The sequence below is a fragment of the Peromyscus maniculatus genome, chromosome 2, assembly GCF_049852395.1.
Source record: "Peromyscus maniculatus bairdii isolate BWxNUB_F1_BW_parent chromosome 2, HU_Pman_BW_mat_3.1, whole genome shotgun sequence".
NCBI lineage: Eukaryota > Metazoa > Chordata > Mammalia > Rodentia > Cricetidae > Peromyscus > Peromyscus maniculatus.
In genome coordinates this window covers 116,857,918-116,884,611 of record NC_134853.1, presented here as the reverse complement: position 1 = coordinate 116,884,611, position 26,694 = coordinate 116,857,918, and the positions used below count along the sequence as shown (strand labels likewise).

The 26,694-nt window shown below is 40.3% G+C and overlaps 1 protein-coding gene across 6 annotated transcripts in view; it reads left to right on the top strand.

The window, feature by feature from the left end:
• The window catches only part of LOC102903374 (cytochrome P450 2J4-like), a 49,127-nt gene extending 26,912 nt beyond the window's left edge, over positions 1–22,215 (top strand). For 4 of the 6 annotated variants that reach the window (XM_042271433.2, XM_006974026.4, XM_042271434.2 and 1 more), the window contains 4 exons: positions 448–586; positions 7,285–7,472; positions 9,847–9,985; positions 15,889–16,356. In XM_042271433.2, the coding sequence (XP_042127367.1) occupies positions 448–586; positions 7,285–7,472; positions 9,847–9,985; positions 15,889–16,067 (645 nt within the window). In that variant the 3' untranslated portion in view covers positions 16,068–16,356. Of the gene's footprint in view, positions 1–447; positions 587–7,284; positions 7,473–9,846; positions 9,986–15,888; positions 16,357–21,851 lie in introns of those variants that run through there. The other 2 variants (XM_076564521.1, XM_076564523.1) reach the window with 2 other exon arrangements.
• The last annotated feature ends 4,479 nt before the right edge of the window (positions 22,216–26,694 follow it).

Here is a 26,694-nt window from a genome sequence, read left to right as displayed (position 1 = left end):
CATAGGTATACCTAACCACTTGGGTTTCAGTTAATTCCAGATATAGTCAAGGTGACACCAAGAACAACCATCACAAGTGTTATTCTCTTGTTATAAAACTGAAGTGGAGAAATGTAAAGTGAACACTCCAGGCCATGCCGTGACTTAGTAATGTAAATGATACATGAAACCAAGTGCTCCTTTGTATCCAATTATTTACCATTTTACTATAAACTTCTTCAAAATTATAATCATAAGAAAACAATTGTCTTTGCTTTTACCCACTCATGTGCTTTTGATCAACCTCTCACTTGAAGGAGAACAATACTACCCAAAGAGGTCAAAGGGAATGTCCTTCTGAAAGATTCCTTCTGTATTTGTTTCCCAGTTTCAAGATTCTGTTCTTGAGATAATCATAAATCCTCTAACTAAAAATAAATTAAAATAAATACACACTGTCTTTTCTAGCACCCAGACAAAACTACAAGTTTTAATGAAGAAAACCTCATCTGTAGCACTCTGGACCTCTTCTTTGCTGGAACAGAGACAACATCCACGACACTGCGCTGGGCTCTGCTCTACATGTCTGTAGACTCAGAAGTTCAAGGTCAGCATATGCTGAATGTGCCTGGACAAGACACAGTGGTGCTTCTGGAAGTCATTGCTTAGATGTGGCCAAAAGCTAAATAGATTAGAAGCTAGAATAGAATACATGGAACAGCTGTGAGGAGAAGTGTCCTTAGAAAGGGTCTTTGTATATTCTTTCAGGATTCTGATAATTCACAGGTACAGACTTTATACTCTATGCTTTGAAGAATGTTTAATTCTTGGGGAATATAAAGAAATCAGTAATGAGGTTCATTGGGTACCAGCCCCTCGGACCACATCAGGGTCCAGAAAAATGCTACAGCAAGCGAGGGAAACCTAAGAAACGGAGGGTGAATGGATCAAGTCACATACTCATTCTTCTTAGCATGTCTCTTTATTGTTCTGCCTATTCATCTAATTTTCTTGTCCTAATTCTAAATCCTTCCTAGCTTCTCCTTCTTTAGCCTAAAAAACTCTTCTTTCACAGGAGGCTTGAAGCAATAGAAAAATTACAAGAGTTACTTGTCATTGGTCAAAAGCACATTCCTAGGGTGAGTGATGAGGACAGAGCCATTTATCATGACAGCACAGGTCTCCAAGGTTACAGGAGTAAGACTGTGACTAGATGGGGGTTGCACAGTGCCCAATGACAACTTTGAAACACAGGTCTATTGTCAGCAGATTTGGCAAGTGAAGAATTGGTCTGATTTTCTTAGGGTGCTTTATATGGATAACCATGGTTGGACACCTGCAACTCTGACCTTGTGCATAGCTGTAAAGTTTTAAACTTATGATGTATTTACAAAAAGTCTTTAGGGCATTTTGAACTTGCTCTGAGGTACAGATGAGATAATTGTGTACAGTTAGTCTCAGCAAAAGAACAAAGCAGGCTTTTATGTGTCTACAGTCCTTGTGGGACAATAGATCTACTTATGAAGCATAGCCTAGTATATTTTCTATATATCAATTTTATACAGCTAAATGAGAAGTCATCTTTCTGACCATCCATGAATATGTGTGCCCAACAGATGGAATATATACATGAGATAAACAAACAAGCATTAGGAGAACAGCCATAGCTATTCTTAGGGAAGAACAGAAATGGCAGATGAGAGAAATTACAGACAGGAGAAACTGGTCATTAACAGTCAGTAACTCCATGGCCTTGCCAGATGTCATTCCCCATCAGAGAGTCTGGTGGGTTGGCCTCCTGAACACTAGTTGTCACCTACTTTATACTCCCATGGACTCTTGGTACCAGCAGCTTTCAATAAATCAGCTGCCAATGAAGTAGGTTACAACAAAAAGTGGCACAGTCTAATGAATATTCATTCAGTCCCTACTTTCTTTTCAACATTGACTTGCTATTTTGCCCAGAATACCATCCAGATGCCTCACTCAGATACCTGTCCTCCTGTGATGTTACCTCTTTCTGTCCAGGCTCCACCATACACACTCTGCATGTTGCCTCCATGCATTACATTTTCTCCATTGGCATTGTCCTTATTCTTGCCTGTAAGAATGGTATCGGGCTTTCTCCCTAACAAGAATGTACCATCCCGTTTTATGTATGTATTTATTTATTTATTTATTTATTTATTTATTTATTTATTTATTTATTTAGATTTCAGAAGAATCTTCTCAGATACCATCCCGTTTTATTTATTTATTTATTTATTTATTTATTTATTTATTTAGATTTCAGAAGAATCTTCTCAGATACTGCCTCCTAAGATGGTATAAATTCTGTTAAGCACTAACTACCCGACAAATTGCTGCCATGCTCTCCCCTGAGATATGACCCAGTGTGTGCCATTGTGGGGTTTTACACGTTGTTTATGCCTCCCCAGGGACTCTCATCCCTTCCCATCCCATTATTTTTATTCCTCCAGATTATAGAAGAGTTAGTTTATCAGGTGGGATACAAGAATATTTTCATGTCATAAAAATTCCAAATTCTGTTGAGAGTTTGTGAGTGAGGCATAAAGTCACTGTAGCACATTCAAGACAACTATTTTTTGCCAAAGATGAAGAGTAGTGATCACATTGTTTTTCAGGTAGTAAAGATAAATCTGTCATTCCTTGGGCTCCATACACTTTTTGATACAGGATCTTTCTCTGGCCTGGAACTCACCAAGTATGCAAGACAGTCTGACCAGTGAGTCACAGGGATCTGTCTGTCTATGTCTCCCCAGTAAACTGGGATTAGAAATGCATGTCACCATGCCTGGACGGTTTACATGAATTCTGGAGATCAAACTCAGACCCTCATATTTGCATGGCTATAAATTTACTGACTGAGGTTTTGCCATAACCAATCTTTCTCTTTCTTGATGCAAAATGTACACATTAGTTTCTATATGTATTTATATGTATCTTACCTACATTGCCATTGTTGTGATAAAAAACAATAGTCAAAACTAACTTATATATGTGAGAGTCTATTTTTGCTGACAGAGTCTATAACTATGCAGAAAGTATGGCAGTGGATATCCTGAGCAAGAACTGAGACATCATATCTCAACTTCAAAAACAAAGCAAAGAGAAAACCTGAAGTAGAACAAGTAGAGAAATCCTCAAAACCATCCCCAGTGACATAATTCCTCCAGCAAGGCTCTGCCTCATAAAGGTTCCATGGCTTCCCCAATAGCATCATCACCTAGGACTAAGTAATAAAACTAGAGCCTATACAGTACATTTAATCTTCTTCATTTGGGCATTTGCTCCCTATAGGGTCATGGCTGTTAGGATGAAAAATGCATTTAGTCTAACTTTGAAAGTCCCCGTAATCTTTAACAGCCTCAATACTGTTCAGAAATCCAAAGTCTGTTCTAAGACTCAAGTCAATCTCTTAACTGTGACTCATTGTAAAACTCTAAAACATATTTATATATGTCTACCATAAAGTGGCCAAGAATATATATATTCCCATTCCAACAGTGAAGAATTGATGTATAGTGAGGAAATATTGAAACAAAGAAAGACTAAAACCCAACAGGTCAAATATCAAATCCTGTAAGTCCATGGCTGATGTCTGAAAATTTAGTTTCATGGGACTGAGGGAGCTCTACCCATTTAACTTTGTTGCCTACATCATAAATCTCTTTCTAGGGCTAGTTATACTCCCTGTATGCAGCCTCCTTTGTAGGTATCTCATGGGTCTACCATCTCCAATGCTTTAGGAGCTCTACTACAACCCAGCCTTCACTTTAAAATCTCCATGCAATAACCCTTAATGGCCTTCTAATCATGACTCTACTGTTAGATGTTACCTTTCCTCGGTAGCTCACTCTGAAACTCCAAAGAAAGAATCTTTATGCCCTCCTTCACTCTTGCATCTCCCATACCTCCAAATCATGAGGATGGCACTGACAAGTTCAGCTGCCTGTTTGTGATGGCCCCTTAGTCCTTTGGATCACATCTACAGTAGCTTTTGTTTTGCAGAGGCAGGAGAATTGCTTCCTTAGACCATCTCTTTCCACAAGTTGGAAGCTTAACTAGGTGGGGTCTTAATGTCAGGGAATCCTTTCTATTTTTTCAGTGAAGAGCTGTAGGCCTCTCCTTAATAAAGTAAATTCTTTAACAATGACAGGATCTTGTCTACTATGGGCTTTGGGGAAAACATTAAGCTTCTTAGTGCTCTTTTTCTTTCCAAAGTATATATTTTTTTAATTTCATTCCGAACAACTTGCTGTTTTTAGTCACAGAATTAAGAATAACCTGTAATAGCAGTGCCACAGAGTCAGTGTTATGCTTTCTTTAAATTTTCTATGCAAAAACATTATCCCACTGTTCGTTGTTTTTTGTTTTTTGTTTTTTTTAATTTAGTCTCAGGAAAGATCTTGGACAAGGGCAAAAGGACAACCAGTGGCCTACAACTGAGTTGGTAATAAGACCTTACTTCCGTCTGAAAACTCATGATCTAGGCCGACAATACTGCCTTTCAGGCTGCTATTAGAATGGCCCATTAAGCTCTGTTTAGGGCAGTGAATCACCCTAACCCAGTATTTCAATATTTTCCATATTTCGCAAAAATAAGTAAAATATAATGAAGCCTAACATGCTCAGGTTCTTCCCAGTAGCAACCCCATTTCTTTGTACCAATTTCTGTATTAGTTACTCTACTATAAATAGATCAAATTCCATGACAAAAAGAAACTTATGGAAAAAAGAGTTTCTTTGCTTTATGGTTCCAAGAAGACTCCATAAATTTGGAGGAGGCATGTCAGCAAATAAACAGAGCAATCACATGTCAACTACACACAGGAAGCAGAAAGAAAGCTGGAAATGAGGCAAGGCTGCTAACTTTCAAATCGGACCCTAGTGACGTATTTCTTCTAGTAAGGCTGCACCTCCTAAAGCTTCCATAACCTCAACAGGCATTGCCAACAACCTGCATCAAGTGTTCAGATAAATGAGCCTACAGGAATTTTTTTTTTTTTTTTTTTTTTTTTTGGTTTTTTGAGACAGGGTTTCTCTGTGTAGCTTTGCGCCTTTCCTGGAAATCGCTTTGGAGACCAGGCTGGCCTCGAACTCACAGAGATCCACCTGGCTCTGCCTCCCAAGTGCTGGGATTAAAGGCATGCGCCACCACCGCCCGGCTACAGGAAATATTTTTAGTAAAGATTCTACAACATGAACCTTGGGTTGCAATTTAAAATGCATGTCTAGCTGAGTATTTAAGTTTTAAAAACTTTGGATGCTATTGAGGTTCAGATTTGACTTCTGTAGCAGAGGCTCCAGAATATCACCAGACTTACATGACAGATATTGCACTCACGTTCATTTTGTAATATTCCAGAAGTCAAGAGATAGGACCAAACAGAGAATTCATGGACTGTGAGTAGATAAAGCATGGCATACATGAACTACAGAGGTAATTCAGTCATGAGGAAAAAAAGTTTTGATAACCACTGTAGCATAGATGAGCTTTCTGGACACAGTGCTAAGTTAAGGAACTGATTACAAAATTGTGCAAACTTTCCTATCCAATTCAAATGAGTTATCTAGAACAGTATATTTCCTAAACACAAAAAAATTGAATGGAGGATGGTAACCTGAGTGTATTTGGTAAACATTAAGTTTCAGTTTCAGAAGAAAATCTCTTGGCAGTTACATACACAATAATATAAATATACTTAGTAATTATTGGTCTGTACATTTAAACATTGTGCTGTGAATATCTGTGGTTGGTGGAACACACATTTAACCATAATACTTGAGAGTCTAAGGCAGGAGTAATACAAGTTTGAGGTTATTTTGTACAAGGGAAAACCCTACCTCAAAAACAAAGCATGGCTACTGTGATAAATTTTTGTTCTATGTATATTCCTGTTTAGGCATTTATGGACTGTAGTGCACTGATAGACATTTATTTCTCTTGCAGAAGAAACATCTAAACTAGACCCTGTAGTGCTTTTATTATTCCAAATCCTTTCAACTTGTTGCTGAGTTAATCTCGGAGTGAGGATTAAACTCAGACTGAGGATCAACACCTCATGAGGTGGCTCCCATGAGGACTGCCTTGGTATCCACAGGAAAGGGAGAGGGAAAGGAAGCAGAGAGCCATCTTTACAGAGCTCGTCCCAGGATAAAACTTCATATCTATTTGCATTTTTACAGACAGAACTTAGTCACATGATCACATTTATTCCAAAAGGAATCTAGGAAATTAAGTTTTTAGCTGGACAACAGTACAATCTCTATTAGTATAGAAAGTGGGAAATTATAGCTGTTTAAATTATTTCTTATGGTATATAAATTCATGTAATTATCAAAACATTCTTAAACAATGGCCTATTTACTCTTAGTAGTCAGATGAGGAAACTGAGCCTTGAAAAATGTGAGCAGCTTTAACAACAACCATGTTCCCTAAGAGTTTGTAATGTACCTTCCCCTCTGATACATTTCCTTAAGAAGTCAGTCTACAGACACTAGTGAGTGAAAGTTTGTATCCTCCCTAGAAATTCATTTCTTGAAATTTAATTACAAGTAGAATGGTGTTAGGAGGTGTTTACCTATGTGAAGCGCTATAGTGCCTTTAAAAGAGATAGGGACAGGCCAGTTGGATTAATCAGCTGCAATTAAAAAGCTACTTCCTGCAATCCTGAATACCTGAGTTCGATCCTGGGCAGCTAGAGGGCACAAGAAGACATTTGACATCTACAAGTTGTCCTATGGACTCCACTCTTAACATGTGCAAGTACACACAAATAGAAAAATAGAATAGTTTTTAAATTTTATTTTTAAAAACAGGAACCAAAGAGATTCCTCTCTCCTTATGACACTAGGACACTAGCAGAGCTTTGCCAACTATGAGACAGAAAGTTCATCTTTACAAAAGAAATCTGACTGTAGATTTTTGAGACTCTCAGACTCTGAAAACCAAGCTTTTATTTTTTTTATAGACCACTAGGTGAAAGGAACTAATTTGCAAAAGCATGAATGGGCCCTGTTATGAGCTTAGCCATGCTGATACCAGCTATTCAGTTTAGGGAAAGTGGAAAGCGATGGCTATGTCGTAAGCACAGGAAAGTCAGAGTGAACAGTTTTCTAAAGCAGTCCTTTGAGGAGTTGAGAAACATGGTATTTCTTTGTAAACAAAACATGGGTTGAAATGTCAGGAGATAACATCGTGGAGACAACTGTCTTCAAAAGAAAGCACCAAACTTTGAAACTAACAGAGCCCACCACCCCCGTCCCCCTGTTTTCTTCCAGAAAAAGTGCAGGCTGAGATAGACAGAGTGATTGGCCATGGGAGGCAGCCAAGCACAGCTGACCGAGAGTCCATGCCCTACACCAATGCTGTCATCCACGAGGTGCAGAGGATGGGCAACATCATCCCCTTGAATGTTCCCAGGGAAGTAACAGCAGATAGCACACTTGCTGGATTCCACCTGCCAAAGGTAACTTTACACTCTCAGATTCCAATGCTCTAGTCCATCCTTGGCATCATCTGAGGAATCTAAACATAAAAAGCAACATGTATTTCTGCCCCAAGAAATCATTTAAACTGGGAGGAAGATATTGTTCAAAAAAAGTGCTTTCCTGCAATGTGTCTAAGTGATGTTTATGTGTATAGAGGGGAGTATAGAAAGGAAGATTCCTTGGAGGAATCTGCTTTGATTTCAGCAAATAAAGTAAAAGTTGGCTTTATTAGCTGAAAGATATCCTAGCATTTTCTGATGTTAATGTGGCCTCACAGAAGTCAGTAATTCTTTGTCGTATCTGTGCTCATAGGTGATTTCCAGGTTTTGCTCACTATCCATAGTTGAGATCTTTCTATCTCATGAAGAAAACCAGTCCAAAGTGCAACATTAATTATAAGAAAGGGAGAGATAAAAGGGGGTGTTTGTTAAGCAACCCTTGAAAGACCCCCGAAGGCAGTCTTCCCTCTGGAGAGACCCTCGCCCAGAGATCACACCGAGACCACAAGTCAGATGCAAACAGCAAGAGGCTTTATTCAGGAACACAGGTACCCGGGGCAACGCAGTCCCTCAAGAGGCTCAAGAGACTGGCGCGCCCACGGGCTGGAGTGGAGGGTTTTTATAGGGTCGGGCAGCAGGAGCACGAGGAGCATGGTTTACAGGGTTCTGATTGGACGATTCAAATGAGGCCGGGTTCAAACTCAGGGCAGCTCGTGGTTTTTCCCCGAGCTTGACACGCCTGCTGTCTGGCTCCAAGTTGTTTTTCTGACCTTTAGTACCCTTTTCTGGGGCCAGGTGGCCGGCCGTAGACACCCCGTGCTTTTCAGACCTTACTCGAAATGGCGTTAGGCTAAGCTAGTATGCTGGGGTCTTTCACCCTGAGCTGAGGATGCTTATGATGTCAAAATGTCTTAATTCCCTTTTCATAACAATTCATCCCCACTTTATGCATTAGAAAGTTGTAGTGATATACTGTGTACTTTAATAAACTTGCCTGGAGATCTGAGGACAGAGCCAGCCACTAGATTAGACATAGAGCCCAGACAGTGGTGGTACACACCTTTAATCACAGTACTGGGAAGCACACATGGCTTTAATCACAGTAAGTGACATGGCTGGGCAGAGAAAGGTATATAAGGCATGAGGAAACAAGAACTAAAGCAGTTCAGTTGAGACCCTTTCCAGGTGAGGTTGGCTGTGGCTTTCTCTGCTTTTCTGATCTTTCAGCTTTCACTTCAATATCTGCCTCTGGGTTTTTATTAAAAGACCATCTAAGATTCGAACAACAGAAAGTAGAGATTCTGGGAATTAAGTTTACCTAAGATCTCTCCACTACAACATACAGCCCCAGAAGAGTTGGGATCCAGACCTATTCTGGCTCTTTGTACTGACTGCTGGGGACTTGCTACATTAGACATCGAAAGATCTTACACTTTTCTTTACTGATCCCTCTTATATTCCCTTTGATCACAGACAAAATGCACACAACCCAGCTTAAGATCTCCTCAGGATTTCTGTAGAGAGCTTTCCTGACCACATTACTCTCCTGTTCAAGGCACAATTCTTTCTGTTCACTAAAGCAAAGTCAGACATTTCTTGGCAGTGACAAAATAAATGCCCCAGGTTTCAGTTCAGCATGGCAGCAAGGAGGTGGTTTAGCAGATTGGTCCTCATGATTGTGGCCAGGAAAAGAAAGAAAGCCTGCAGAAGGCTAACTCCCCACCCCATTTATTCCATCCAGTTCTTCAACGTGAGGGATGGTGCCACATAGAAAAAGTCTACTGCCGTTAATTAATGATCTCTAGAAATATCCTCATGGCTGCTCTCAGTGGTGTTCTTTTCTAATCTCTTAGACAATTATCAATGACCAGAATCCAGAATCAAGATTAACTGCCAGAGGTAGCCTCTGTGAATCTGTAATACTTTGTCATAGATACTCAGAATGTATTGTTATCCAGGAAAGTCTTCAGAGCTGGGACTAGAAGATTCTACCCTAGAAACACAGATACAAGCATTCATTTAAACCCAGAGGCAGGCTTCGTCATCACATGTTGTAGTAGGAAGAACCTGGGTTGATGGTTATTCACCCCGTGTCCATTTATCTTCCCATAAATGGTCAGGTGTGGTTTCCCTGGGCACATGCTGCCCTCTTCCCAAAGACCTGCATTATGTGATAAAGTGCAGACTAACAGCACTGTAATATCCTAAGGACACAATTCATTATTGATATGGACTAAGGACAGGATTTTTTGAGGAGCTGAGAGTGTGAAAAATAATGGGAGCTTGGGAACCTCTATCCCTTGTATGAGTCTGTTCCATACATCAAGCCTTCACTCTTTGCTGTCTTCTTTAGGGAACTATGGTCCTGACCAATTTGACTGCTCTGCACAGGGACCCCAAAGAGTGGGCCACTCCAGACATCTTCAACCCAGAACACTTTTTGGAGAATGGTCTGTTTAAGAAGAGAGAATCCTTTCTGCCATTCTCAATGGGTGAGTTATGTGGAAACAAGTCAGATTTCTGTCTCTTCCTTTCCCATCTTCTCCCTAGAGACCCCTACTCTAATTTAAATATCTCCACAAGACCCATCCAGTGTAGCTGTAAAGTGCTATTGTTTGCAGCCCTGTGTTCTCAGGACACAGCCTTGCTTCAGATCACTTCTGTCTCACAAACTTGTTCTTGCCTCTGATTATAATTTTGGTTTCCTTTGTCCTGTTTTACACTAGAGACCCAAACCCTGCCTCCTCTTCACAAAGAAATCTGAATACATGCCATCTTTTCAAAGTTTTTTAGTGTCCAAATTATTTTTAAGTGATAGACTCTCAAAGATTAGTATATCAGATTTGTAATGAGACGAGAATGGGAAGGTGGCTACCTTCTCATTGCAATGGGAATATCGAACAAAAATTGGAACTGTCATTTACATAGCTGGATTGGGTTCTATCCTATAGAGGAACTCCTTGAACAAGTAAGTCTTTTGTCTTTTATTATTTTAAACATGCTTTAAAATTCTAGTTAGATACATCTATGTATTTCAAACTGATGGTCAGGGAAAGATGTAGTGATGAAGCTCTCTTGTGTTTTCTACCCAGCCGATTATAACTGAATACTTGTAGTCTTACAATTGTTGAACTAGCAACAAAATGCCTGAGTTATTACAGTTATTTCTTTCTGTGAACTGCACATGTATTTTCAAATAATTCTGCAGTTCCTTAGTTCAGAAATACATACTGAGCATATATTCCTTGTCCAACACACACCTGAGAGCAGGAAAGTAGTGGGAAAGAAGACGAAGCAGAGCTGCTTCTTGTAGCACGTGTCCCACTGCAGCCTTTAAAGCTGGAATCAGTGAGCACTGCAGAGATAATGATACAAACCTAGCCAAATGTGCTGCAGCTAGGGCTCGGGAGATTTTCTCACACTAAAGCTTGTGTTTTCTAACACTGTCTGCAGAAGGTAACTAAATGATACCCAAAAACCACACTGTGGAATTCTGGGCTTCACTGATGGTGTCTGGCTGGACCTGGTTCTGTTCTCTTTACCTTACCCTGTGCTTCTGGGTCAACTTTGTTGACCTTTCACAATTCACTTTAATAGAGATGCTGACAAAATAAAGGACATCTGTCCTGTCTTCTTGTACATAAAAAAATTAAAAAGAACTGAATTACAGCTCAAAGTCTCAGCTACATGTTTCATATATTCTATTTATTCTTAGTTACTGAATCAGATCCTGAGAGTCTGGAAATATGACTCTTTTATAAGTGCTTTATGTGTTGTTTCCTAGGACTGCAGTGAAAGGAATGTTGGTAGATCCCCATGGCTTCCACAGGAAGTTGATCCTCTAGGCCAAGTGAAGGATGCATATATGCATCTTTACATTGCAAAATCTTTGACCCTTGGGGATTTCATATATCATCCAGTTTAAAATGTTCTCCTATACATACCAGTTGTAAAATAAAAACAGTAGCACACAGAGTCTCACTGATACTTTGCTACTGAGAATTATTTTATTCTCTCTTAATTAGCAGACAAATTATCTCAGACAATCATCAAGGTAATGTAGTTGTTGGTAATCCAATAGGAAAGGGACCTTAGTGTCTGTTTAGTCAGATAAGTAAACTCCAGTTAAGAGGAGAAATTTTTCTAATGTAAAACCATGAGCACAAGAAACTAGCAGAGCAGAGCAGGCTTAAGTTTTCAGTCCTATTTCAGTTCTTTCTCTATTACATGTTCGTGGCAACTGACCACCCCAGTTATAGACCCTTCCACTTTAGGATTCCCTGAGTCCATGGCCTATGTATTAGTTAGAATCCTGCTGTATAAAAGTATCCAAAACTATATTATTTTCAAAGAGCATATTATCCTCAGAGGTTTCCAGGTCAGATCAATGGCTTAGCTAATCTTGGTTAACCTGACAAACATATTATCCTAGGCTTCCATGTGGTGTGGCTTAAGATCCCAAGAAACAAAGCAGGAGCACATGGGCCTGGTAAAATCCAGGCTGGGACTGTCATCCCATGACTTCTGGTGACCTATAAAATCTACAAGACCAGCCCCAGTTACAGGGGAGGGAAAATCCTACAGTCTTTGGAATAGATGTGAAATTCCAGTAAAAATAAAAAGAAACCAAGGCAAGAGGGCAGTCAAATGTTCTGCTTTTAGCATTTCTTTCTGGTAGAGGTGCATGAAATTCAGTTACCTGGAGATGCCCAGTGAAGACCAGAAGAGGTAAACCTGAAAAAAAAAGAACCCTGGGTTGACAAAGCAGCAGTCTGCATTTTCTACGACAGCCCTGTCTTTGGCATTTAGCTGCTTTCCTTCATCGTTTCTAGAACTTTCTATAGACAACATTCCTGTAACTGTTATATTAGGCAGCTTCTCTTCTCTTGGAAAAGATAACCAGCTATACAATTATTATTTGTATGTTATCACAGAAGATAGAAAACTAATTTATAATTTGACATGTTCTGCTGATTTATGTCTGCCCATGTTAAGGTCAACAAATTAATAGATAGCTTCCTATTCATTAGTATAATTAATATAATTATATAGATGTAAATTATATTAATGTAGTATTAAATAAGAGTATTTTTAATTTAGAAATGGTGTCATAGAACATAAGGGTAGGGTTAATGAAGACCATTGGCTATAGCCTAGGTCAACCCTCTTATTTCACTCAATAGGTCATTTTTCTGGTTTTTGGTGGAAAGGAAAGGGTCCAAGCAGCCTTTAGCCCAGACTGTGTCTGTCAGCTTTCCCTCACTGAAACATTATCTGAGATGAACAACTTCTCAGGAGGAAGCTTGGCTTGGCTCATGGTTTCAGAGGTCTCAGTCTGTGGTCATGTGACCTGTGCCTGAGGTGACAGAGAGCATTTGTTGAAAGTGTGTGGTGAAGAACATGGCTACCTCATAGGGACCAGGAATCAAGGAAAGGATGTCTCCAGATTATAGATATCCCATCAGAAGCACAGCTCAAATGACCTACCTTAGGTTCACACCTACTTGATATTCCACCACTTCCCAATAGTGCCACAGTTGGCAACCAAGTCTGTAGGTAAAATCATTGTCAACAATGAGCAGAAAGTAAACTACATATATTAAGGTTACATGACCTAGCTGAACACTGTCACATCATTCAAGTTTCCCAGCTAAGTGACTGCTATCTCCAAGGAAGGACTAGATATGAGCACAGGCAGTGCATCTTTGAAGAGATGTACTCTTCGGTGATACTATGAGAGACAAATTAGTAAAGCCTACCTACAGATTATGTACTCCCCTGGATGGAGGGTGATGACCATAAAGGAGTAGGTTTTCCCTTCCCAAATTATTATTCCAATCTTCTTCAGTCATTCAAATTCCCTATCTAAGTTTGCTGTTTGTTACTGTGATAAAAACCATGAGCAAAAGTAACTTGAAGAGGAAATAATTCATTTAGCTTGTACTTCCTGATCACATTCCATCACTGACAAAACCAAGGTAGGTCCTCAAGGCAGGAACCTGAAGACAGAAACTGAAGCACAAGCCATGGACAGGTTAGTTTTATTGGCTTTTCCCCACGGATAACTCAGCCTGCTGTCTTATACCACCTAGGACCATGTGCCCAAGGGTGGAACTTCCCATAGTGAACTGGGCCCTTAGTAGAGATAAATAAGGAATGAGAGAGGGTGGAAAATGGAAAAATGGGAGAAGTGAAGTGGATAACTACTGGCTTTCCAGTTCAAAGACCTGAAAGCCTTGAGATAAGATAAACTTATGATGCAGCCTGTGCCTGAGTAACCAAAAGTCTCTGCAGAGGTGGAGAGAGCTGGAATGTGACGGTCATGAGCAGACACAGAAACACAGTCACAGGGGTTCAGGAAGAGTCAGGCCTGCCAAGTGGCAAGTGCCAGCCTTCTGGATGCTATCAGCCATGCTCAAGACAGGTCTTTCTTCTCACTTCAATGTCCCACATGCTAGGCATCTCTGAAATGACCTCATAGACAGACCTTGATTTTCTGGGCATCTCTCAGTGAAGATGGTCACTGACTTGGTTACTGTTCTATTGTCGTGAAGACACAGGCCAACTCTAATAAAAGAAAGCACTTAATTGGGGGCTTGCTTATACTTTCAAAGGATTAGTCCATGATCATGATCGCACAAAGCAGACAGGCATGGCACTGGAGCAGTGTCTGAGAGCTTTGCATGCTGATGCACAGGCAGAGAAGCACAGAGACAGAGAGACAGAGACAGAGAGAGTGATGGGCCTGGTATGGTTTTTGAAACCTCAAAGCCCACTTCCAGTGATACACCTCCTCCAAAAAGTCCACACCTCCAAATTCTTCTCAAGAGAGTTTCACTCCCTGGTGACTAAGCATTCAAATATATGAGGTTATAGGGGACATTCTTAATCCAGGTTATAGAGGACACACTAATCAAGATTACCTATCACTCAGGCCAAGGTTTAAATCACATGCTCCATGTTGAACAACTAATTCACACCTGCCCACCCATGCTCAGAGAGAGGGAAGAGGCTGTTTCATATAACTGCCAAAGGAGGAAAGCTTAGCTTCATGACAAGGAGTGGTTTAGTCACAGTCACATAGGAGGTTGCAGACAGGTCAGGTTATTAACCCTGAGTCCTAATGTTGCATGCCATGGTATGTGGATCGTTACAGCAGAATCTCAGGAGTTCAATGGGTTGTTAGCCATGCTATTTATGGCAGGCAACAGGAGGAGCATGTGGAGAATATACATGAATGAAACATGATGGCAAAAACCACAGATGTTACATAAGATGCTGTTACATAAGATACTGGCATCATTATCATCATCATCATCATCATCATCATAACACATTTATATTTTCTGTGAACCTTTTTGGGTCTGCTTTTATTTTATTAATAATAGTTCTGTCTAAATACTAGTCTAAGCATCTTTGTTATAGTCTTTATAGATTTCTTTTTCCTGACTTTTTCTTAAACTTTTTTTCATTCTAAAAACATTTTTTTTGAAGAAAGAAAGCACTTAGTGGTGGGGGAGACAGCTCACTTGGCAAAGTGCTTGCCTTGGAAGCAAAGAAAATAATTTGATCTCCAGAACTCACAGAAAATTTTGGAGCATGGTACCATGTGCTTATAATCCTAGCACTTGAAATAAAGGGTCTCTTGGGACTTATTGCCAGGCCTACAGGGCACATAGGACCCTCTATAAATATGGGGGTGGGGGTGGCACTTGAGGATCAACACCCATGGCTGTCCTCTGACATCCACACACAATGAGCACACATATGAACAAACACATCCACACAAACATGGGCTTAAAGATGAATTAGGGACTGTGTGGTGTCTTGCAGTGCTGTTAGGATATGTGAGAAGGATGTTCACTGAGGAAGAGAACAGTGGAATGCTAGGGTTGTCCTGCATCATCAGAGATCAACCATGTGAACTCAGATATTCAATAGAGAGACTGACATGTAGACTGTAGATAGGCTGGATATAGACACAAGTATATATGTCGATACATGATACACACACATAGATATAAACAACATGTGCATGTGTGTATGGCATGAGGTGACGTAGAGCAATGGCTCCCAGAGTTGTGAGAATGCCTCCTGCCCAGGTCTTAACTTCTACATATTATTCAATGCAAGGGCCAGGATACCTGGGAAAATAGCAGTTTCCTGGACTGGCAAAGTAAAAACACATATCTAAGGTATATTGTTATGCCAAAGGTTAGGATCTACCACCTTGAATGGGACTTTAATGGGCAAATCAGGAAGATGTTAGACATAATCAGCTGGACACAAAGTGCAGGATCAGCTCAGCATTTACAGCATGAAGTTGGGGACACCAGTCCCTTGATGAACCAAAGTCAGCTGAGAAAGTGACTCATCTTTGGCTTTTGTCCTACAGGAAAGAGAGCTTGCCTGGGAGAACAATTGGCCAGAACTGAGCTGTTCATTTTCTTCACCGTTCTCATGCAAAAGTTTACCTTCAAACCCCCAGTCAATGAGAAATTGAGCCTGAAGTTCAGAATGGGCCTGACCCTTTCCCCAGTCAGCTACCGCCTCTGTGCTGTCCCCAGACTGTGATGCTGGAAAAGGAAAGAGAAAATAAAAGAAAAGAGAATGGCCTGCACTTTAAATCCACTGATGTGTACACACACAGGAGGACACGGGATGAAGGCAACTGAGGAAAGATGGAAGGAATTGGAGAGAGGAAATTAAATCAGATTCCTAGATGGCTGGATTCCCAAGTTGACGCTGGTTATAGGATTTAGGAGCTCATAAAAGTTGCTAAAGTAATAATGACTATTTCCATTTTTAAATTATATGTAAAATGACACGATGTATTAAAATGCTATTTAAGTCATAACTCAAATCACAAGGGTGTGCCTTCAAGTCTCTTCCTTTCTCCTGTTGTACACATGGATTTACTCCTGGACTTTTGAAAGGGTTCATTTGGAAATGGTACCAAAAGAACATAAAAGTTAGAACTGGGCTTCTGGGAGCAGTTACAGAAATAAGACTTGAAGTCTCTCTTGTTTGGAAGGCCTGTAGCTGCCTTATCTTGCTCTGCCTCTGAGTGGTCCTCCTGGAAGTCAGGTAGAAAGGGATGATTCACTCATCTCACACAGACAAAGAAAACACCATTGAAACAGTTTCTGTGATTTATATATTATAGCTGGATCTTACACTCCGATTCAGGGCCAGAGAGCATGTAGTTACCAATAAGCAAACCATAGAAGCAAGTTTGGGGAGATAATAGGAAAGATTTTCTGTCTTCAGACACATGAGTCAATCTGGGGACCTTGGGGTTGTTGGGAGTTCTCTATCTGTTGGTTTTTGATGCTGTTGATCTGGGTGCAAAAACCATGGCTCTCATCTTAAAGGGAATAAGAAATAGTTTATTCTGGATCCATTTTGAGGGACCATGGCCCAGGAACACAGGTTTAGGTTATCACAAAGTCCATGTTCCATCAAAGAAGCAGTTGCATCAAGTTTTATGCTTTTAAAAAACAAAAATGCCATGTATCAAGACACATCTAAAATACTCTAGACGTGCATCAGAGAAGTGATTACAACAAGATGAGAGGTTTCTCTATAGGCCTTAGATGTGTCCTGATGACATTCTCCCCTTTTAATTTGGTGGAAGACAGAGGATCTGAAAAGTCCATAAATTCCAAATATTTTTATCTATTCATCTCAGGATGTGAAGTACCACACAGAATTTAGCAAGGAATGGCTGGATGTTCCTGGGGGTTAAAGCTGGTCCAAGATAAGGTAATTAGCCTTAGACCTATAACATTCCCACCTCTCTCAAAAATACTGAACTTCTAACCAGTCAATCAGTCTTTGCAGATACAGCTTATTTTTAGGAGTTTTTATTCACAGTGCAAATACTAGGAAGTTAAATGACAGGTCACTGGGGCTACCCCCATCACATTGATGGTGCCTATCTTGATATGGTGTCCATGTGATGACATTATACCTCTCCCTTGGTCTCATTTGTCTAGTAAGTTTGGGGCCTGGTTCTCCTGATAAGATTTCAGTATATCCATGTGCCCCTACAGTACCAGTTCAGCCCAATGAATTAACAGGATGACATTCTTTCTACAAATAGCAAACCACTCATCAGTCTGTGTTGTTTGGGTTGTGACAGTGAGATGGTGCTGCTCATGCAAGTCCACAGTCATCCTCCAGCTTCAAAATAGAGTCAAAAACTGCTTGTGAAATGAAGTCTTTCTAGGCAACAACAACAACAAAACCGTTATTTTACAAGGTATGGAGTATGATATCAGAACATAACCTAATCACAACACACTAAATATAATTAATATAAAAATTTTAGGAGCATCAGCCTGATGCCAGAAAGTAATGGAACACAGGACCAAGTATCATGTAACTGAAATGAACCAGAACCTTTGGAAGACATTCTCTGTGACTCCTAATGGAAATTTCTACCCATAAAACATCTCCTATGGGACTGAGCTAAGCCCTCTGCATGGGGAGACAGTTGTGTAGTTTGATCTGCTTGGGGGCCCCTGGCGGTAGGGTCAGAATCCATCCCTGGTGCATGAGTGAGTTTCTTGGAGCCTACTACCTATGATGGAACACCTCCTGCAGCCTTGAGGCAGAAGGAAGGGCTTGGATTGCCTCTACTGGATGTGCCTCCCCATAGGAGGCCTTGCCTTCTTGTGGCAGGGAATAGGAGGTAGGTTGAGAGGGGGAGGCTGGTGGGCAAGAGGAGGGAAGGGGAAGGTGTGTAAAATGAATGAAAATTTTTCTTAATTAAAAAAAGCAAAAAAAAGTCTCCTTTTTCTAAGTTCATTGGATATTCTATAAAGAATGTCTTTTTCCCATTCAAGAATTATACAAACATTTTATGAATGTAATATATAGCCATCATTCCTCACTTATATTTGGACAATATAGTTAGTACCTTTCTGCTCTTCTCTTCTACCTGACCCCTAGTGTACAAAGTTGTCTCAAGAAGTGAATCTTCTCACCACCACCCTCCTAGAAAGTGACGTAGACCAACCATGCTGCAGTGAGTATTTAAAATAAGGCAAGACTTTGCAGGTCTTAGAATAAAGAAGGCAATGGGTCTTACTAGGTGTGGATGGGTTGCTTGTACAAGGCAGCAGTCTAGGAAACCACAGGCTTGAGACAAAGCTGGCCTAGTAATACTGTTTCAAAGAAGGCTTCCTGAGAGGAGAAGTCGAATAGTTGGGGCAAGGTGCTCCAGAGGTCTTCTCCTAGTAGCCAGCCTTTGTCCCCTTGAGTTCATTCAAGCCTGAAGGGTCAACTTATGATCTGAGCACCAAAAGAGCAAGATGAGGAATCTTATCATAGCATGCTCAAAGAATCTCACATCTCTGTCACACAAAAACAGCGCAGTATCTTTTGGAAGTATAACTGCAGTCACTCCTCCCAGACTTTCACAGACTTCTTCCAACATGCAGCTTTAATTCTCTATGTGCCTCTAAATCCTGGCACTCTAGAGATGCTACAAAGCACATGGATGTCTCTCACCTGGTGAAAGGATCCATGCCTCTAGTCTATACCTACCCTACCTACACATGAATTGGAAGATAAAAAGTTCCCTCCTGGCATTAAAGTAGTTAGGAGAGGCATAACCCACAAGGGAGCCAGCACCTTCCCAGACTCATTAAAAGCTGGCTGATCCCCCTGATACATGAGGGCTAATATTTACTCCAGAACATTTTTTGGATGGTAGGTCCCACACAGACAGGCTAAGATTAACCACACAAATTGCAAGAAGGTCCATCAAGTTTACAGGATATTACAGTCTTTGTCACTACTGAGGGAGGTCAAGAAACATGGAAGAATTCAGTTCTCCATCAATAAGAGGGGTTAGCCCAAAAGGCTTCTCCTTTTCATTGCTCATGAGGGGAGGATGGATAAGGGAAAATCTTCAGAGGGTGCTCTGGAGTGGAAGACAATGTGTTACTGAACTTGTGGGCTACTACCTGTGCTCCAAGCCAGGCCTCACCACCCTACCTAAATAAGCCAATAAAAGAGCTAAGTTAAAAGTGGGAAACATAAAAGGACCATTTATTAAATTTGGTCATATTGGGAAGAGAAACAAAGAGATCCAGAAACCCCCCTGAGTCATCCTCAGGGTCCTGTAGTGAGATGAAAGTTTAACTAGGGAGCCAAGTATATGTAAACACACGCAGTCTCAGTCAAGGTGTAGTTCCAATCTTCATTTTTGCCGAGTCTATTATAGAAGGAGATATGGAAAAATGTTCCAATATATGTTACTTTAGTCATACAGACAGGGAAAAAGATACCCCTAGACTGAATCAATTTGTCACAAGTTTTAAAAAGGAAATACATGCTGTTTTACTGCACTGGCTTAATCTCAGACTGGAGGATAAACAGTGCCCTCTAATGGAAAATATCAATTACAGTATTATCTGTCTGAAGCGTGGATGGCACTCACTCATTAAGGTTTCAGATTGTGTTCCTCCACTTGCAAATAGGCTGACTGTGAGTTTAGAGTTTCAAAAGTTGGTCCTCAGCCCCACACTAGTCAGTGATGATCTCAAGTTAGACCTGGATAAAAGAAAATATTTCTATCATTTTGTTCCTCCTTGATTGTGAGTGCCAAATACCACATACTCTTGACCCTATAACATTTAGAAACCACAGAAGGTGATCTGTCAAAATCAATTGTTCTATCTCTAAAACACTCTAAAAAAACAGAAATGCTTTCTATCTCTTGTCAACCCCTGTTCCCAGTGCATAACCAGGCAGATGATACTATCCATCTAGACAAACCTATATTGGTTATAGAAGGACAAATAAACAAGGAAAAACTGTAAGTGTAGCTAAAGAAAGCATGATATGCCGGGTGGTGGTGGCGCATGCCTTTAATCCCAGCACTCGGGAGGCAGAGCCAGGCGGATCTCTGTGAGTTCGAGGCCAGCCTGGGCTACCAAGTGAGTTCCAGGAAAGGTGCAAAGCTACACAAGAGAAACCCTGTCTCGAAAAAAAAGAAAGAAAGAAAAAAAAAGGAAAAGAAAAAAAAAGAAAGCATGATATAAATTGTAATTGGTCTCTGGACTTGTAATATTCTAACCACTCCAAATTCACTGGCAACCTTATCAGATGATCAGCCTTGTAGACAGTTCAATAAAAGGTTTGGTTCACCTATGCTCTGTGACTCAATCCAATAAACACATTGATTGGACAAGTTGGGCATTGGTAGATCAGTACTTTGTTCTTTCATTGCTGTCCTATCTGAGGTGAATGGTCATTTGTCTACATCTTCCCAGAAAAAAAATGTAATATCTTTATTATACTGTGCTTAAATGAAAAATGGATATACAGTTATCTTTATTGCATCCTGAATTTTATTCCTCTAGGTGTATGCCCAGGAGTAGAATAGCTAGATTATACCTAAGTTCTATTTTTAGCTTTTTAAGGATCTTCTATATTTGTGTCCGTGGATTAATTATTTCCATTCATTATCACCAACAGTCATTAAAGTTTCTCTAACTGTGGTAACAAGAAGATCATCTAAAGGGTCAAATGTGCACCTACCACTAGATTGGCTATTAAACTATTGAAATAATTGTTCCCAAGGGATTGGCATTTCCCCAGAAAAGTCATTCTGGCAGAAGGAGAGGGACGAAGAGGAACTTACATCCTGACAACTTGTCAGACTACTTCGTAGGAGACACTGGTCCCCAGACAACTATTTTTAATGATGGGGGATTTTAAACCTTGGCCAGGCATTTCTTGTCTTCCACTTAAACCTCAACCTGATGATAGGAACCAAGACGGGTTTGGGCAATCAATAGACCTCTTTACTCTTCTTCCCAGCATGACCACATTGAATGAATCTCCTTTTTCTGTGTGTCTGTTCAATTGTCCTATTGAGGACAGGTGACCAAGTCTAGAGTCTTAAGGCTGCCAGAGCCTGAGGCTCCAGTGCTAACAAACCCAGAAACAGTTCATTAGCAACATAGGTTGCTTTTGTTTTAGAGATGGTAGACATTCTGACTTGGGTAACATGGCATCTCAGTGGAGTTATCATTTGTATTTTCTGGGACTGAACAAGGTGAAAACCTTTTCATATGTTTATTAAGCATTTGTATTTCTTCTTTTGAGAAACATCTGTTTAGTTTATTTGTGAAATTTATTGGGTTGTTTGTTAGTACTTTATATAGTCTGATCATTAACCACCTGTTAAGAGAAGAACAGAGAAAGTCCTTATTTTTTCCCTATTCTATAGGCAGTCCCTTCACTGGTTACTTATCTCTTTTGTTGTACACTCCACTAGTATGTCTGGCAGTGATTAATATATTCAAAAGAAACACTCATGCCTCTCTCTTTGGATTTCAGATTATTGAAACCATGGACCTCGAGACATTGGAATTAACTGAGGAATCTCCTACTAGAGAAGACAAATGTGAAGCCCTGGGGTTTGGCCAGGGAACAAATTTACCTTCCAGAAAAGGATCTCATCTCCTGGAGAAAGATTTACAACTTTTCAGTTGAACTTGCTAAGAGACTTTAATCTGAGACAATGGTGGGTGGAACCACATCTTGGCTAGATGCTTAGCTAGCCATATCTCTTGCCTCATATTTAAATGTTAGCTTCATTTCAGGACCTCAATAATGGGTGTGGGATAGGAATTACCTAGATCTCTCTGCCCCAGTTTTAATTGTGACCAAATTAAATAAATCTCTTGTTTTCTGCCTTTTACATTTTTTTCTGTTTGTTTGGATTTGTTTGTTTGTTCTGGTTTCTTAAGACATGGTTTCTCTGTGTGACAGCCCTGATTGTCCTGGAACTGGATTTTTAGATCAGGCTGGCCTGAACTAACAAGAGATCCATCTGCTTCTGTCTTCCAAGTGCTAGAATTAAAGGTGTGTCCCACCACACCCAGCTTGCTTTTTACTATTAATCGGTTTGTTTAACTGGCTTATCCAGGACATGTAGCCAACCCTAGCATGTTAGTGCACATGTCATCCTTTGTCTGTAGCAGTCTGGATTTAAGTCTGTGTCCTCTATTCTATTCTATGGTCTATGTATATGTTTTGTGCCAATACAGCCAATACCATGCTTATTTGGTTACTATGGCTCAGTAGTATAATTGTACTATGGTACGAGCAATAAGTGTTCTTCTATTCAGGATTGCTTTGACTTACTGGTCTTTTGTGCTTCCATAGGATTTTATGATTTTTTTCTTATATCCATATAGCTATTATTGGCACTGTCAAGGAGAGCACACAGATTGATTTTGGTAATACAACAAATTTCAAATACTGATTATTCTAGTCCATGAATATGAAGGGTCCTTCCATTGTCTAGCATCTTCTTTAATTTCTTTCTTCTTGGCTTTGCAACATCTTCACTCCATTCCTTGATGGGGTTATTCCTAGGAACAGGTCTGATTGTTTCTGATGTTAATTGTGGTTGGAATTATTTCCCTAAAGTTAGCACCAGTCTTCCTAAGTTAAGCAATTGCCTCTGGGGACAAGCAACCCCTTAGGCTTTCTCTTTTCAGGTTGGCTGCTTACTAGGTGGGATGTTGCTCTTGGGCACCCTTCCCTTTGTTTCAGTGCAGAGCAGCAAGCCTCTCTTTAAGAATGCTAACCTTCTTAACTATGACAGCCTCTTTCAGCACACGCCTTGACTCTATCATTAAGCCTCCTAATGTTCTTTTGCTCTCCAAACTATGCTTTGTACTTGTTTCTGGGCTACTTCATCCTTTTCATTGTAGACCTGGATAAGAGTAATCTTTAATAACCACAGACTCAACATCATGCTGTTTTGAAATCTCCTCTGTCTTAGTAATGAATCCATTGCTTTTAAATTTAGCTTCATATAAGTTCTGATGACAAGGACAGATGGCAGCCAGACTCTTTGACAGAATATCATGCAAATGACCTCTAACCCATGTAGCTGCAGACCTTGCTTCCCTTTGAAACTTCATGAGCTGCATCCCCTACTGTATATTATACTCAGTACTTCTGTCTTCTGTGCTCCTACAAGAATAGCTAATTAGGCTCTGATTACAGTAATGAATCATTTTGCTAGTTGCAAGATCCAATTTCTTCCACATTTCTCTAAAAATAAATGTATGTTCTTCTTATCAAAAAATTAGTTTCAGTATCAATGTTAGTAATGTTCCCTTGTTGTAACAGAACTGCGTGACCAAAGAAAACTTAAGAATTAAAGAGTTTATTTTGGCTGTGTTTCCAGAGGGAGACTCCGATATTGCAGAGAAGACATGACAGCAGGGACCAGAGCCAGAAACTGAGAAATTACAGTTCCATGAACATGAAGAAGCAAAGGGAGCACACTGGAGTGAGCCAAGGCTATAAACACCCAAAGCCCATCCCCAGAGACATTCTTTTCCTAGCAAACCTCTACCTCCTAAAGGTTTTATAACTTTCCCAATCACCACCATCAACCAGAGACCAAGTGTTCAAATATGTAAGCCTATGAGGGATATTTCTCATTTAAACCACCACAGATACCAATAGTGCCCAAGTATGCTCAGTCTGCTGTCCTCCAGTGGTATTTCTGCTCTGCATGTTTCTTCATATGCCAGATGACTGAGAGTATCCTTGGGGACTCCTGATCTTCATGGAGTCCAAGAACTGAGTAGTAAGGGAGCTAAGAAAGCTGGGGAGTGGGCTCTGCCTTGCCCAACCATCCAGGTGTCTACACCATCTTACAACCCTCAATTTGGGTTGTCTCAGTGACTATTACTGGTCAGGTTGTTGATGATAATCTCTGCTAAACAAATTTAGCCTTCAGCCTCTGGGTCCATCTGTGGAACTTAACATTCCCTGATCCCTCTGAATTGAAGTTTGGATGGACACCAGCATAGTTGGAAGTTTTCTCATTTAGAAATTCATCTATACCCCAGTAAGTCCTAACAAGCCCAGCTTGTCCAACCTTCCTCAGTTGGTCACATAAACAAGACTTCAAGAAAAGAAAGAAAAGGATATTTGTTTATTCAATGTAACACATTGTGAGGAGGATCAAAGAGGTCCAGTTTCCCCAGCTCCAAATCCACCTTTAGATTTCTAACATGAGGTTTGAATTAAATATGGGCCCAGAGATACACATAGCTAGGTAATGATGGGATCCCACTCATGATCATTGTCTTAGCTCCAGTCTCTATTCTAAGGTGGCTTGACAAGTTGTCAGTACCAAGTGAAATCCCTTTCTGGGAGACAAACCCTTTCTCTGTTTGGCATTTAGCTCCTAGTCTTTTCCTTCCTCGAGAAGGTTCAGTTCCTTACCATGCAAAGTCTCAGTAGTTTGATAATGAAAAGAGGTGCCCAAATGTCTCCTGAATATCTTCATTCCTGCCAAGATTGTTACATTTCCCTACTCTTGGTTTTTCTCACTAAATCTTTTGGTGAAATAGGCCTCACCAACAAATATCACAAATAATACAAGCAAGAACACAGAGCACATTCAGTTAGTGTTAGAGTAATGAATTGGGTTTCCCTGATGCCTAAGGATGGTGAGCAATTCCTTAAATGTCTTTCAGTTATTTGAGATTTTTCTGTTAAGTAATTTTGTTTAGATCTGTACCCCCTGTTTGTTTTCTAAAGACTTAAAAAAAAAAAGGTGTGGAGTCAGATGGATGGGGGGTGGGGAAGGATCTGGGAGGAGACAAAGAGGGGGAACTGCCTCCAGAGTACATTGTATGAATTTTCAATATAAAAAGTGTAAATGTATTTAAAATTACTGAACTGTATCCTCTGAAGTGCTTAAGAAAGTTTATTTCATGCTTCATATATTTCATCAAGCACTTTAAAAAAAAAGAGGTCATTTATAATACTTTAACATAAGCTAATACTTAAATAAACTTTGACTTTGTCAAATGTCTGAAAAAATTAATAGTACACAGAGTACTAAATAGTTTTTATTATTTTTAATATACTGAATGATGTGTATGTATGTGTATGTTTGTGTGAACCTGTGTATGTGAATAATTTCTAAGACTTGGGTGTCAGGGATCCAATCCAGGTGGACAAGCTTGGAAGCAAGCACCGATACCACTGAGCCAACCTCCCAGCCTCTAAATTCTCTTTTGAAGATAACCCTTTTCCCCATCTGTCAGTCCCCAGTCTGTGAGCTCCCACTAGCTCGGGTCAGCTGTCTCTGTGGTTTTCCCCATCATGATCTTGACTTGAACCCCCTTGCTCATAGGATCCCCCTTCCCTCTCTTCAATTGCTCTCCAGGAGCTCAGCCCAGTGCCTGACTGAGGATCACTGCATCTGCTTCCATCAGTTAGGTTCTATGATGACAATTAGGGTAGTCACTAATCTGATTACAGGGGAAGGCCAGTTCAGACACTCTCTCCACAGTTGCTAGGAGTCTTAGTTGGGGTTTTCTTTGTGGGATCCTGGGAATTTCCCTAGCACCAGGTTTCTCCCTTACCCATAATGGCTCTTTGGATCAAGACATCTCTTTCATTGCTCTCCCTTTCCATCCCTCCCCCAACTCAGCCATCTTGATCCTTCATATTCCCCTCCTCCACCCCCTCCCTTCTACTCTCCTCCCAGTTTACCCAGTAGATCTTAACTATTTCCCCTTCCTAGGGCTCTCCATGCCTGTCTCTCTTAGGGTCCTCCCTTTTACCTAGCTTCTCTGGGGTTGTGGATTGTATCCTGGTTATCCTTTGCTTTGCATCTATTATCCACTTATGAGTGAGTACATACTGTATTTGTCTTTCTGTGCATGGGTTACCTCACTCAGGATGATTTTTTACTAGTTCCAACCATTTGCCTGCAAATTTCATATTATTGTTTTTTAATGCTGATTAATACTTCATTGTGTAAATGTACCTCATTTTCTTTATCCATTCTTCAGATGAGGGGCATCTAGGTGGTTTCCAGGTTCTGACTAGTATGAATAATGCTGCTATGAACATAGTTGAACAAGTATCCTTGTGGTATGATTGAATATATTTTGGGTATATGCCCAAAAGTGGTATTGCTGGGTCTTGAGATAGTTTGGTTACCAATGTTCTGATAAACTGCCATACTGGTTTCCAGAGTGGCTGTACAAATTTGCACTCCCACTAGCAGTGGAGAAGTGTTCCTCTTACTCCACATCTTCTCTAACATAAGCTGTCATCAGTGTTTTTGGTCTTAGCCTTTCTGACAAGTGTAACAGCTCAGTGTCTTTTTGATTTGGCTTTCCCTGATGCC